The 15,258-nt window shown below is 31.6% G+C and overlaps 1 protein-coding gene across 1 annotated transcript; it reads left to right on the top strand.

Annotated features, from left to right (window-relative positions):
- The first annotated feature begins 1,252 nt into the window (after positions 1-1,252).
- On the top strand, positions 1,253-5,889 carry LOC114387576 (caffeic acid 3-O-methyltransferase-like). Its single transcript, XM_028347773.1, has 4 exons — positions 1,253-1,696; positions 3,574-3,910; positions 4,000-4,064; positions 5,251-5,889. The coding sequence occupies exons 1-4, from the start codon at positions 1,328-1,330 to the stop codon at positions 5,548-5,550; spliced, it is 1,071 nt and encodes a 356-aa protein (XP_028203574.1). The 5' UTR covers positions 1,253-1,327; the 3' UTR covers positions 5,551-5,889.
- The last annotated feature ends 9,369 nt before the right edge of the window (positions 5,890-15,258 follow it).

Consider the following 15,258-nt stretch of genomic DNA (forward strand, 5'->3'; position numbering starts at 1 on the left):
TTAACAATCCTAGAACATGTCTGGCAGATAGGAAAAATGGTTGTATAGATTAAAATTAATTCATTATTAGTTATGGATTTGTTGACTAACAGCTCCATGAAGCAATACTCTTATAATGGTCTCCTCAGACATGGTAAATCCCTTATGCAAAGGGACTGGAGGATTAAGCTATCACATATCCACAAAACGGGAATTTTATAACTCATTGGTTGGCTAAGTTGTCTCAGATTTAATGACTCTTTAGTTTATTAATCTTTCCCACCATTGGAATGTATGCATCTTGTATATATGGCAAGATTTTGTAGGAGTTTCATTCCCCAAAAAAAAAAGTCATATATATAAGAAAAAAATAACATTTTCTTGATTCTAACTATAAAATATATAAGATTACTTTATTGTTAAATTTTTTTTATCTCTAATTAATTGTGAGATCTATTAATAATATATATATATATATATTCTCCATGAAAGTAGGCAATTGAACTATCAACAAATAAGCTATACACATTGATTGAATTTGAAAAAAAAAAATTATAACAAAATAGGAAGTGAAAATGGTGAATAGGGAGGTGGTGAAAGGCAAAGGTATGTGGAATACACCACCTAGGGGAAACATAAAAGTTAATTTTGATGCATCAGTTAAGAAGAAAGGTGGTACCTGGATGTGGGCTATTTTTAGGTACTTTGAAGGAAATATTTAGGCCTCAGCTACGAGCTAGGATGAGCAGTGTTATACTCCACAAATTGCATAAGGTTTGGCGTTTAGGTGGTGTGTAAAACTTGTCATTAAACTAGGGTTACAAGGAAAATCTCTTTGAAACAAATTGTAAAGTCCTATCTGGAAAAAACGGTGGAGAGAAGTATTGTTCTTACCTTGCGGATATTGCACGAGAGAGTGCAGAAGCATGTTGGAAGATAGGCCTAACATTTCTTTGCTTTATGTAAAAGAGTGTTTTCTGGCTCTTCTGGTGTTGTCAATTAAAAATTAATCATTAAATTAAGAAAATCACTTTTATTAATTTAATGAATTAAATAATTATTTCTTATACATAAAAAAAATATGAGAATGAAAGATTTGCTAAAGTCTCCCAACTTTAATTCAAAAATGCATTTAGCATGTCATACCTATATATCTTGCAAACTCTATTTGTCAGTTGTCAGAATTATAAATTAATATTTTTATAAGTTCCAAATCCAACTAATTAAATTATTTCAATCACCATACTTTGCAAACTCACAACAATACAGGGTCCTATAAATTCCTTCTACACGGTGCGCATTTTTTCTCAGACTCGAAAACCAAATCGAACAGCACTAGAAGAAGACGATGGAGAAAGAGGAGAGCACGGAACAGCGAAAGCAAGCGATGCTCGCCATTATGGAGCTCGCTAACATGATAAGCGTACCGATGGCGTTAAACGCCGTCGTTCGCCTCAACGTCGCCGACGCCCTCTGGCAAGGTGGCGCCAACGCCCCCCTCTCCGCCTCCGAGATCCTCCCCCGCATCCTCCCCGGCGCCGACGGCGCCGACGCCGAGAACCTCCAGCGGCTCCTCCGTATGCTTGCCAGCTACGGCGTCTTCCGCGAGCACCTCGCCGCCGGCGAACGGAACTACTCCCTCACTGAGGTTGGCAAAACGCTCGTCACCGATGAACAAGGCTTGTCATACGCACATTACGTGCTCCAACACCACCAGGTTAGTTTTTAATTTTTAAATAATTGGTATTTAATAGTGTTTATTCTGTATAATAACTAAAATTTAAAATAAATAAATAAATATTTTTAAACATAAAAATAATATTTTAAATATATGAAAATAACTTATATTGTGATGTAATTTTTTTTTAAGTACAGATGATTTTTTTTAGAAAATGTTTAAATTTAATTTAAAAATAAAAATATCAATTAAAACATTAAAGTTGATAATATAAATTCACAACTAATAATTTAATAACATAATTACACAAGTCCATGAATAAGTTTTGAAATGGAAACATAAATAACATCAACATAGTAACATCCATAATTTAGATCCAAGGAGTCAATATTTGATTAATTTAAGTAATTCTTCTCCATCAAAAAAATGACTCTTTACCAATATTGTTTTCATTTGGATTAACATCTTTCATGGTGTTTTCTGGTGGTTGTGACACATCATCATCTTCTTCATCCAAATTTAATTTATCTATGATAACATCATTATAGATTCAAATTAGCAATTAACATAAGTACATAAGTGGTATCTAATAAATACTAATGTTATTAAGAAACATACCAACATCATTGAAGTTGATTGGATGAACATGTTTGCTAGATCATTACATAAAACCTCCACCTCTTCACAAGTTAAGAATGGTGGTGACTCCTTCAACGCTGAATTAGAATGGTTATCAAGGGTTCCCAAATTGATTGGGTCATAATTTTGTGTTAATTTCTAAATTCATCAAAATACTCATATATCAACAATAGAAAAAATTTCAAGCAAAATAGGTAAAACAATCAAAGAATAATCAATATAATGATACCATATGAGAATTTCAAGATTTCTATACAAGTGGATCTTCCCCAAATTCAATTCCCTCAAATCCTATATGCAAAAGCAAAAACAAATTGTGTGGGTAAAGGAGAACTCACCAAAACGACTTGCAGTGCAGCGGTGGTTGAGTCGAGCGGCGTGAAGATGAAGAGAAGGGTCAAGACTGGAGCGTAAAGATGAGCCATTGAGGTTTTATGATTGATTCAAAACGACGTCGTTTTCGAGCGTGATAATTTTTTTTTAACATGTACAACCTTATTTGGATTTTAAAAACGGACTAGGTCACCGGGTTTTCTCAAAACTAGGTAGGTGATCCCAGGCCACATGCATAAATCGTCTAATAGTAAAACCGACCGGTTAGACTCATTGGGCCAAATTGAGTTTTACACCACTAGAATAAAGATTTTATATTTATGAAAAGTGAAAATTTAATAAATATGTAACTTTATCATAAATCATGTGAGGTGACATAATTAGTAAATAATTTTGCTTCTCAAGTATCCAGAAGTTTGATTCCTTAACTTGTATGCATAAAAATGTTTTTTTTTGGATAAATTAGTATCTTAAATGAATCTTAATAAAAAAATATTTTTTAATTTTTGACTAAAAATAACTTGAATTAAACTAAAAAAATTTGTAAAACATTATCACATCATGATCAAGTTGCATTGATATAATAGTCATGACAATTCGTATGAGTTTCTAAGATCACTTGGTAGTTGTAACATGGAAGATAAGGAATGTTTACTGAGTGAATTAACGGTAAAAGTGTGTAGTAAACGGTAAAGGTGTCATCTTAAGAAAAATAACAACTCCACAAGCAATTGAGAAATTGCATTACAGTATGATATATATTATCTTACCTATCTTTATTGAGGTCATCTTATAGTATTTTTTTAAAAAAAATTAAAATATATGTATATATATATATATATATATATTTTTTTTTTTTTTATTTTTTTTTCTAAAAAAACAGATATAATTTACTTTTTTTTAAAAAAAATGGCACAGATGAATTTTAAAATAGTATCTTACAGGATGCGTTGATGCGAGCGTGGCCATTGGTGCACGAGGCAGTAGTGGACCCTACAAAGGAGCCCTTCGAGATGGCCAATGGAGAGCCAGCATATGGGTACTATCTGAAGCAGCCAGAGATGAATGACCTAATGGTGAGGGCTATGTCAGGGGTGTCAGTGCCCTTCATGAGGGCCATGCTAGAGGGCTATGATGGCTTCCAAGGTGTGGAGAAGCTTGTGGATGTGGGTGGTAGTGGTGGAGATTGCCTTCGTATGATCTTGCAAAAACACCCCACCATCAAAGAAGGGATCAACTTTGACCTACCTGAAGTTGTGGCCAAAGCCCCTCAAATCCCATGTGAGCCTCTGTTATGTTTTGGTTTATATGATCTTTGGTGAGATTTGGTTGTGGGGGTCACATGTGATGAATTATTATGTGATTTGTAGGTGTAACCCATGTTGGCGGTGACATGTTCAAGTCTATTCCCCAAGGAGATGCTATCTTCATGAAGGTCAGTCATTACTCCAAAATACTCTCTTCTTTACGACATATTATAAGATATATAGTTTTGAATCATTTTGCATTTATAATCTTTAGTCAATTTTTATGTAATATGTATAGCTGTTGCTTCTACCTCTTCAAGTTATTTTCAAAAACACATGTACTCATGTATTTAATTTACAAGAAAAAATTGATAATACCCATGTCATGAGAAAATTAATTTAAGATATGATGATCTTCATCATGTAATAATTTTTAAAGTCCTACCACTTTAAAGTATAGTAAACTTAGAAGAAAATAATCCTGAGACTTTAAAGTCATAAATTTTTAAAAAAATTATAACTTTAAAGTTGTAAATTAAAAAAAAAAATTATAAAATATTTTACGACTTCAATTAAAAGTAAAAATGGTAACATCCTTTAACTTACCCATCGGATGATTAATTTGAAATCAACCCAAATGGTAAATAACAAAAAGTTTACCCCATATGTCCCATTTTACATCAAGTCTCTCTGTATCTTTTAATTTTATGGAATTTGTGGAGAGCAATATTATTTTTTTCTAGATACTAAAGTCATAAGAAACTTGACGCAATCAATACTCGACACATATAACTGATAATAACTTTTTAGTATTCATCTTCACCATCGTTCCCTCTCAAATCACACTGCCTTCCCTGCACGGAGTTGGAAAACATAAAATTGCTTTGCTGAATTAATTTTTTATTGGGTCAGTTTGTTAAAAGAATGTGGTTTTAATATAAAATAATTTAGTAATTATTTTTTTAGAAAAAGAAGAATCATTAAAAAAACTAATTTTATGAGAAATTGTTTAAAATGGATTATGATTTTAAGAAGACTTTAAATTCTTTTCAAATTTTATTATTTTTTTTTAAAAAAATAAAATAAACACGAATTTTTTTAATTTTTTTTAAAAAAGGTAATTTTCTTCTGAAAAATATTGTAACATACTAATCAACAGAGCTATTTATTATAAACATGTTTTATAGTATAACTTATAGGGATCAACCTAGGATAGAGACATAACCTGTGTTGGATTGATTATGACCAGTTAGGATTTTTCATCAAAATTCCCCTAAGATCATTGGATGGACCAACAACTTCATGGCCAATAAAATTGAAGTGGGTGCTTTTGTAGTTTAGCTACATAATTACATAATCTTTTTTGTTTGGCAGTGGGTGCTAACAACATGGACTGATGAAGAATGCAAGCACATAATGCAGAGCTGTCACAAGGCACTCCCTGAGGGAGGCAAACTAATAGCATGTGAGCCAGTGCTGCCAGAGCACTCAGACGAGAGTCACAGAACGAGGGCTTTGCTTGAAGGTGACATTTTTGTGATGACAATCTATAGAGCTAAAGGGAAGCACAGGACTGAAGAACAGTTCAGGCAATTAGCCATTGATGCAGGCTTCCCTCGTTTCAGAGCCTTCCATGTTGACCATTTCTACACTGTCCTTGAGTTTCAGAAATGAAATAAAATGAAGGAAACAACTACTCTGCTCTGTTTCAACTTTGAATTAAGTGGTTATTTATTGGTATGTGATATTGGAACAGAGTTACTTGGAGAAATGGGGCAGAATTTTAGGTATTGATTGTCGGGTTAGTAGAATGCTTAGAGATGCAGAATTGAAGACACAAAAATAGTAGGAGACCCGCTTAATTAGGTCCCTATCATGATCATGTGTCTAAAAATAAGAATCATACCTTTACAAAAACTACTACGAGTAACGACAGAGTAGTACCCTATGTACCCTAAAATTAAATAAATATCTGTTCAAGAATAAAAAAAACTACTATCCTTTTTTATTTAAGTTATTACCTTTACTTTGTCAAATGTCATGACAAATAGAGTGGAAGAGATACTCTCAAATGAAAAAATAAAATAAAATCATAGTTTCTCCGGTGTTAAATCGTTAAAGATTTTATTTTCTTTAAAATTTTCATTTTATAATAGAAATATATTATACTAATAAAATTTAGTAAAGGGCTGAGATCTCATTCAGTAATAATGTCATTCTTTTTACATAATCGAACAAAATTATATTAATATATGATTTAATTATATTTTTTTAGGCTTAATGATCTATTTGCCTAGTCACCACTAGAACTGATATTGTTGTCTTGCCACTATCCACACTACAACCATCATCAAGTTACCATCATCATTGACATTACAACTAATTTTTAATATGATTGAAACTTTTAAAATAAGTTTACCTTAAAATTGAAGTATCAGAAAAATTAAAACTAAATTTTATAAACTGGTTTTTTAATTTTTGAAATTAAAACTAAAAATTAGTTATTTAAATAAAAAACTACAACTATCATAGTTACCACCATAATTGATATTATAACTAATTTTAATATGATTGAAACTTTTAAGATAAGTTTGCCTTGAAATTTAAATTATCAGATAAAAACTAAAACTAAATTTTATAAACTTGTTTTTTAATTTTTGAAACTAAAACTATAAATTAGTTATTTTTTTTTTAAAAAAACTTGCAACTAAAACTAGTTGTCCTTAAATAAGAAGTCACACCCACCAAAATCTAATTGTGACCACTAAGGTAACTTAATTTACTTAAATGCAATTCTATTTTTAATCTAAGGTAACTTATATAAGTTTAGTAAACGCACGAACACAATTTTGCTGCTAATGATACAATTTATTCAACACCAAAATTCAGAATAAACCATTTCTATTTAACGGGGTGCAAATTAGAATAAATAATAAGATACCCGAAAATACAAAATACATGGTAGACCTAATACCCCAAAACACAAAACATCTAGACCTGTACCCACTTGCTTCTGGAACCTAATTAATCATATGAAAATTCAATAATAGCACAAAAGAAAACTTTCTTAAATGAGAATAGCTTCTCTTTAAATACTTATATAACCTTCGATTTTCCTAGGGAATAACTGACAAGGTAGAAGCTCATCCTCTCCGGCACTAAACCTTTTTCCATCACAAATTTTGCGAAACACAGCTCATGCTCAAATCCATGTAGTTTATGAAATTTTACAACCTGTCAAACACTCGGGCACAGTAGCAGAATTCAAAAGTTCTTTGTCAAATTTAGATATTTCTTGTATTACTAGAAAAATGTTTTTATACGACCGTTGTTTTGGACATTTTCTATCGATTACTAACCGTCGTCCTAAAAAGTCTTTATTTTCTACGATAATTTCTTAAAAAACTGTCTTAAAAAAGGTATTCATCTAAAACGGTTCTTTGATTTTTCAGAGAACTGTCTTAAAATGTATTTTTTTAAATGAATAAAATATATTGAGGATTCTAAGATGGTTTTTTAGATAACCGCCTTAGAATGTAGAGATTCTAAGATGACTTTTCAGATAACCGTCTTAGAATGTATTTTTTTAAAAAAATATTAAGGATTGTAAGACGATTTTTTAAATAATCATCTTAGAATGTGTTTGTTTTTTAAAAAATAATTTAAAAGACCATTACAAATGAATAAAAAATTAAACTTTGAGAAGAACATGTCTAACTCTAAATTAAACCAAATAATTACACTAGTGTACCGGTAAAAATGTCAATGCAATTATAGTAAAAATCAGAAGAACAAAATCCAACAAAATCATACTTATTTTCAATAAATATCTCCATAGACTTAATGGCAAAATTAAAAGAAGGTACCTAAGGAGGAATTCCAAGAATATATCTCAACGCAAAATAAAATAGTTCTTAAGTTTATTCCTTGGAATAATGTGAATATATCTTTCATCATGTAATTATGAAAAAAACGGTGCCTACAATTTTTTTATCCCTTGAAACAAATATGTGAGACATCATGCCAAACTCTATACAATTGGATCCACATCAAAATAAGATTGGTCCAAATTTTGAGACCAATGACAAGCTTAAAAAATAGGATATGGTAGTTCTGCTAACCCTTTATTGAGAATCAATAGTTATCATCTTATTATTATTATTGAATCTAAGAACCAAACACAACCAATGGTGCTTTGCCAAAGAAATGATAGGATGAAATTGAAGGGTACGTACCATATGTGAAGTCCATTTCTACATTAAAGGCCCAACATGTATTTAATGTTGGTTAAACCATGATCATGTAACTCCCTATAGAAGCTTTTATGGCATGTGTATCGTCGCTTGTGGCCAAGGGTTCCTATTCACAACAGTTAAAGGGAACTTGTTAAATGATTAAAAAAATAAAAAGTATTTAATACGATAATAATTTTTGAGGCAAGATTAAGACTTGGTTTTATACTTCTTTTTGATTTTTTCATTTTAATATATTTTTTAAAAATTGATCCTATTTGAGAAATGTAACAATAAAATGTTATAATTGAAAAAAAAAGAGATAAAATTCAAAACAAACAAAAGTTAAACCACCAAACTGAAATAAAATGAAATTAAAGGACAACCTAGATTACAAAAATTTTCCTATCAATTATACTTAATTAATTATCCTTAGTTATAGAAAATCCTTAGTGCAGCCGAAACATCAAAGTCTGTCTTTGTCGTTGCTTAATAATTATACTATATTTTATATATAATTTATAATCTAGTTTTTAGTTTTTCACCAATCAAAAAAACATTTTTCATAAACTAGTTTGCTTTAGTTGTGTAAACTATATAACTGGAAATTTTATATCAAGTAACTGAACTAAAAAATTATCAAGAAAAAATTATCTATTCATTTATTTCTAAATAAAACACAGAATGTGAATTACAAGATGTTGATATTGCCTCCCAATGGACTGAGAAAGTAATATTGTTTATAGACCAAACTAGAATGCAGTTTAGGAAATAGATTCATTATGGACCCAAAAAAAATGTGAATGTTATCATCAAAATAAAGGAAGGCCACGACCCTTATAGTTTGTCAAACACATACTAGGCAGTTTCGTTTACAATGTCAAAGATTCATACTCTGGCACAAATATCAGGTACACAAGTATTAAGCATTCAGTCAAGCATTCATGTATGGTTGTTGTAAGTTGGAATCTTAGGGGCAATAGGATATGAAAAAAATGTTTTTTGTTTTTACTTTCAATTATAATAGGGTGTCATTTTTGTAATTAAAAATAAAAAATAGAGAATGAAAAAAAATAGTTTTCTCAAACCAAACAACCCCTTATTTTCTCAATTGAAACTAGGATTTGGATTGTAGTATCAAGCTAAATTCTGGGATCTGCAACAATAGTGATTTCAAAAGAAAATCTAAGCTGAAGAATATATAGGCAAACGCGAGAGACTATTCCCATGCAGAAAAAAAATGAGGGGGGATGGGGGGTACAATGGCACAAAGTCAAGATATATGCAAACAGATTCTCTTCATTCACACTAAAATGATTATGACAAACCTAAGGGAGGGAAAAATAACATGAAAATACATACTCGTCTCCTATTTTCCTTTTCTCAATTTGAGATATATCATAATATCGTAATGCTGCTTCCAAAAACTTCCTTTTCAAATCCAAAATCCTTGCATAGCAAACCTGAAAACAAAAAGGAAAAAATGGGAAAAATAGATAAGGCTAGGCACAAACATCTATCTTTTAAGCTCTGTTACCCTTTAGCAGCTATCATTTTCAAACCTTGTACTTTAAATTCAGAACTTCATGCTGACTGTTGTTGACCAAGAATGATGCTTTATTAATAAAAACTTCAGCATTAACCACATCATCGTCCTGCCAAATAAGCAAAAAAAATTTGGCTCTCGCAAAAATAACAAGTGTGTAATCAAATTTAAAAAAAAAGGAAGAATAATCGCCATACTTACTACATTCAAATTATTCCTTATGCATGTGTATAAGAGTACGAGAAACATAAACATTTCAGTTATAAAAATATTATTAACTTCTTGAATATGCAGATGTAGAACAAGAACAGGTAGGGCAAGCTTTAAGATTAAAAATTATAGATATGGATACTCATGTTCTTGTGTGGCTTGTTATGACTCCCAATAGCCGCTTCTTTAATCAAATATAGATTTCATTGCAGAAAAGAGTCAATACCTCAAGATATAAACAAGCAATTTGGACACATTTTGAAACCCTGAATGCATAATCAATAACCCTGATAAAATAAATGAAAGTACAAATCAGTAAAAGAGAGACATTTTAAATTTTGGCTGAATTATAATTATAATAGTTTACACCAGAAAATAAATATGGGAGGTAAGAGATTCTGAGACCTCATTCCTAAATCAAGGTCAATACCACTGAGCATTTGAGCTGCTTTTGACCATTGCTTCTCAGATTCATAAAGCTTAGCAAGTTTCTCTCTAATAACTAAAACCTATGATAAAAAAAAGTGGCCATTAGAGTAATTGAATTGAGTCAACCAAATGCAAGAGGAAGATTACTAGAAAATGTAGATTTAACATCGGTTTTGTCAAAATCCGATGTTAACATAAATACTATGACATAATTGTAAATAATGTGCATTACTTGGCATCAGTTTTCTGCAAAACTAATGTCAACTTATCAAACGTTAACATCGATTTTTTCAATAAAATTGATGTTAACGTTACATCACTTGGTTAACATCAGTTTTGTATTGAAAACCGATGTGGAAGCTACATTTAAAAATGTTAGAATGCGAGCTCTATTTTCCTCGCGTTATCTTTTTCTCTTCATGTTTGCGACTCCATAATAGCTCGCGCTCTCTCCCTCTGCAGCCATCATGATAGCTTGTCTCCAACGTTGCTCGCATCCTCAAAACCCTCACCGACGCCATCTTCCAGTGTCCCCCTTAAAAGTAAGCTCCTTGACTTTGTCAAATAAGTCTCTTGCTGTGTTTTCTGGATTTCACATAAACCCTAATAGGCACTTGGTTGTTTTTTGGATTTCCAGTGAGGCTCGCACCTATGTTAGGACTATGTGTGTGCACTTAGGCTTGCTTAGGACGGTTGGGTTTTATTCACATTTTGGGTTTTATTCACACAAAGGCTTGCTTACGACTATGTGTGTGCACTTAGGCTTGCATAACAAGGTTCTCATCACCTGAAGGAGAACTTGAACAACTCAAGTTTGCCACGGTGCCCGAGAAGACTTCCATATTGTTTGTCTGGGTAGTAGGCATTTGAAATTGAAACTAAGCTGAGTCTAATTATGGTGGGGTGGTAACTAGGTTTTGTACATAATTGTGTGAAGCCAAATTATGTGTTTAGTAATCCTACTACAATTATGTGTGTCTCTTATGTATATGGCATGTGAGTTCGTGCATTTTGGGTGTAGATTGGTTTTTGAGTGTGATTGAGGGAGGAAGCTTTGTTCAGTTGATTTTCTTAATTATATTTTATAGATTCTACCGATAATAACTTTTTGCAAACAAATCTATGTATACCATTTTGATTCTTTTATATATTCATGCTAGTAGCCAATGTTTGTGGTTGTTTTCCTAGATTTTGATGTATGCCTTGCAATCATTAATTGGAAGGAATTAGATCTTAGTGATTTATGCATTTAAGATAAATTGTTGATAGTTTCTTTTAAATATTTTTTTGGCCTATGGCTGGGGCTAAGTTCTCCTAGCAGTAATATAATACATCCTGTATTTTCAGGAAGTTGAGGTTTCAATAACTCAGCAATGTGGACAACAATTGTAAATAGTTTTACTTAGAGTTGAGTGCATCACGTTGAATGACAATTTTTTGCACAAATGGATAAAGGGATAAACTAGCTATTTTCCTCTATGAATACAATCCAGTTACTTGATAGATGCTTGCTAATCTGTGTTTGCTGCCAGGAACTGCACGTAAACTCCACTCCCAACTATTTTTGGCTTCCTATCATAGATATAGAGTTTATGTGGCTATAAAATTTGGTTCATGTCAATGTATAGCAGTTTGATTGATACCTTGAATGACTAGGTGATTGCAAGTTTGATATTTGTTTCTTCCATTTGTAGTTATTAATATCAACAAATTTCTATCATAATTTGATTGATACCTTGATGAATAAGTGATTTTGAGTTTGATCTTTGTTTCTTTCATGTGCAGTTATTAATATAGGCATGAAGTTGAGGATATAAAATTGGTCACCTTGTATATATATTGATAATACTTTATTTTCTGTACTATTTTTTAATGGTGCAATTTATACACGTATGTATCAAGGATGTAAAATTATTATTTTCCTTTCCTTATACTTCATCCAATAGATATGGCTAAAAGTTTTTTTTTTCCTTTTCTTATGGATAGTGTACAATATGAGAATGTTGAATATCAAACTTTGTTGGGAGCTTATTACATTGCGTCAAGAGAATGTGATCAATTTAGTGACAATTTTTTCATTTACACTTGTTGGATCAAGTGGCATCGGAATAATTAAGAAGGGGGGGTTGAATTAATTATTACTAGACCTTTACAAATTAAAATTTATCCTTCTTAGGCTTTTACTGTGTTGCTAAGAAAGTAAAGAACAGAAATGTAAACTTAACCAAAAGTAAAAGCGATAATTAAAGTGCACAGCAGAAATTAAAGAGTGTAGGGAAGAAGAAGACAAACACAAGAGTTTTATACTGGTTCGGCAACAACCCGTGCCTACATCCAGTCCCCAAGCGACCTGCGGTCCTTGAGATTTCTTTTCAACCTTGTAAAATCCTTTACAAGCAAAGATCCACAAGGGATGTACCCTCCCTTGTTCTCTTTGAACAACCTAGTGGATGTACCCTCCACTAGAACTGATCCACAAGAGATGTACCCTCTCTTGTTCTCAGTTACAACAACCCAAGTAGATGTACCCTCTACTTGTACCACAAAGGATGTACCCTCCAATGTGTTAAGATAAAGTTCTGAGGTGGTTAGTCCTTTGAAACTTTGTGAAGGGGGATACAAAAGATATCTCAGGCGGTTAATCCTTTGAAATCTTTTTTATAAGGGAAAGGGAAGAATCAAAAGAATTCTCAGACTGTGTCGTTTTGAATTCTTTGACAAGGGAGAAAGGAGACACAAAAGAATTCAGGCGGTTAGTCCTTCATTCTTTTGGAAAAGGGAAAAGAGAGACACCAAAAAGAATTCAGGCGGTTTGTCCTTGGCAAATTCTTTTTGGCAAAGGGAGAAGAGAAAGAAAAATGAATAGCACACTTTTGTTTTCAAGGTTTGGAAAACCAGAAAACTTTAGAAAGCTTTTGGCAAAGGAAGAAGAAGAATAAATTTAAGAAGATGCTTAAAGAGATTCAAAGGTTGTAAAGGATTGTAATGATTGTTCTTAAGTTATAGAAATGCAAGTCAAGGTCTTGCTTTTATAGACTCTTCAAGTCTGGTCAAGAAAACCATTAGAAGAGTTATAACCTTTAGAAAAACTTGAAAACCATTGGAAGAGTTACATCTTTTGATTTTTATTCAAAACTTATCACTGGTAATCGATTACCAAATCATTGTAATCGATTACACAAAGCATTTTTGTGAAAGGATGTGACTCTTCACAATTGAATTTGAATTTCAACGTTCAAACACACTGGTAATCGATTACCAAAATCTTGTAATCGATTACACCATTTTGAAATTAATTGGAACATTGTAAATTCAGTTGAAAGCTTTTGAAAACAAACTTTGCCATTGGTAATCGGTTACAGGAAACTGGTAATCGATTACCAGAGAGTAAAAACTCTTTGGTAAAAGATTTTGTGAAAACTTCATGTGCTACTCAATGTTTTGAAAAACTTTTTAGTACTTATCTTGATTAAGTCTTCTCTTGATTCTTAAATCTTGAGTCTTGAATCTTGATCTTGATTATTCTTGATTCTTGATTCTTGAAACTTGAAACTTGATTCTTGAATCTTGAAATCAAATTTCACTTGATTCTTGAATTGTTCTTGACTCAATCTTGAAATCATTCTCTTGGGCTTTTTGTCATCATCTTTGTTATCATCAAAACAACTTGAATCAATCTTGATTCATCATCATGAAGCTTACTTCTACAACACTGAGCACTGTATAACCTAAGAATTGACATATTTTGTTGAAATACCGCAAGTTTCACCAACAAAATTGGTTCCCTAAGGGGTGTTTGATTTAAGGGGGTGGATGTTGAGTGCAATTGATTTAGACTATTTTGGGGTGAAAGTTGTGAGAATGAGTGTTTAATGGGGTCAATGTAGCTGCATTTTTTAAAAGAGAGTGACACAAGAGAGAGGAGAGGGAGAAATGAATCTCTTACACAGTTTCAAAACTTGCATAACTAATTATGCATTTTGTACAACATGTATGTTCTTGGATTTTGAATAGTAAGATGTATGTTTCGGTTGTTGTTGTTAGAATAATGTAGTTCAAGTATCATTGGACAAAAAATGCTTTTAAATACTAAATACAGATGAGAGTGAGAGTGTGTCTGGTTGCCAATGGAAGACATGATCACATTCTTTCATATGAACAAAAAGGCACGATGATGTTTGAGGGAATTGTCACTAATGGAGATATGTTGAAACTCATCAATCAAGCTTGAAAAAAAGACTAAGATCATGAGCTTTTCTAAATCTCAATTTATATATATGATCGAATTTTACTTGATATATCCAAGTTTGTCTTATATCTCACTTAGCATTGAAATATTTAATTTGTAGCCACTATTTGTCTTCTTGTTTGCATCGTGATCACAACATTTGTTGTTGGACACTATACTGATCATCATCATAGGTACTAAAGTTTTTCATAAACTTTTGATGCTTATTTTTGTTACCAATGTTTTCGTACATTGTTGTTTGTTATTAATGTACTTTGTTTTATATACAAATTTTGTTCATCATGAGTGAACCTTAGATTCCCGTTTGAGATTCAATACAATGTTTATTGCAGATAGTTTGCATTAATCGTTGTATTGAATCTTGAATTGTTCATTTGGACAGTTTGAGAAGAGTCATATTTTTATGGTAGATTCATGCATTAAGGTTAAGATTATTTTGTTGAATTTGATGAAATTTTGGAACAATGTTTAATGTCACCGCTTTCATGTCGTGTACTTAGAGATCAATGCGAAATGCTATCGAAATTTCGTCAAATTTAATAAAATAATCTAAACCTTGATGTATGAATCTACCATAATAAAATGTCTTCCTAAATGGGATAGGGTCAAACCTTAAATGAAAAAGTGAGATTTTCATGCATCGAATAATTTTGTGAGTATCATAGTGTGATTATTTAGATGGATCAAAGTTGGATGAATGAAAGTCGCATAAGCCT

Source organism: Glycine soja, chromosome 15 (assembly GCF_004193775.1).
Source record: "Glycine soja cultivar W05 chromosome 15, ASM419377v2, whole genome shotgun sequence".
NCBI lineage: Eukaryota > Viridiplantae > Streptophyta > Magnoliopsida > Fabales > Fabaceae > Glycine > Glycine soja.

What these genes read in the sequence shown, in the direction of transcription:
- LOC114387576 (XM_028347773.1), top strand. Translation starts at nt 1,328, where the DNA reads ATGGAGAAAGAGGAGAGCACGGAACAGCGAAAGCAAGCGATGCTCGCC. An exon ending in ACGTGCTCCAACACCACCAG is followed by an intron (nt 1,697 to 3,573) that starts GTTAGTTTTTAA and finishes AGTATCTTACAG; the next exon opens with GATGCGTTGATGCGAGCGTG. An exon ending in CAAAGCCCCTCAAATCCCAT is followed by an intron (nt 3,911 to 3,999) that starts GTGAGCCTCTGT and finishes TGTGATTTGTAG; the next exon opens with GTGTAACCCATGTTGGCGGT.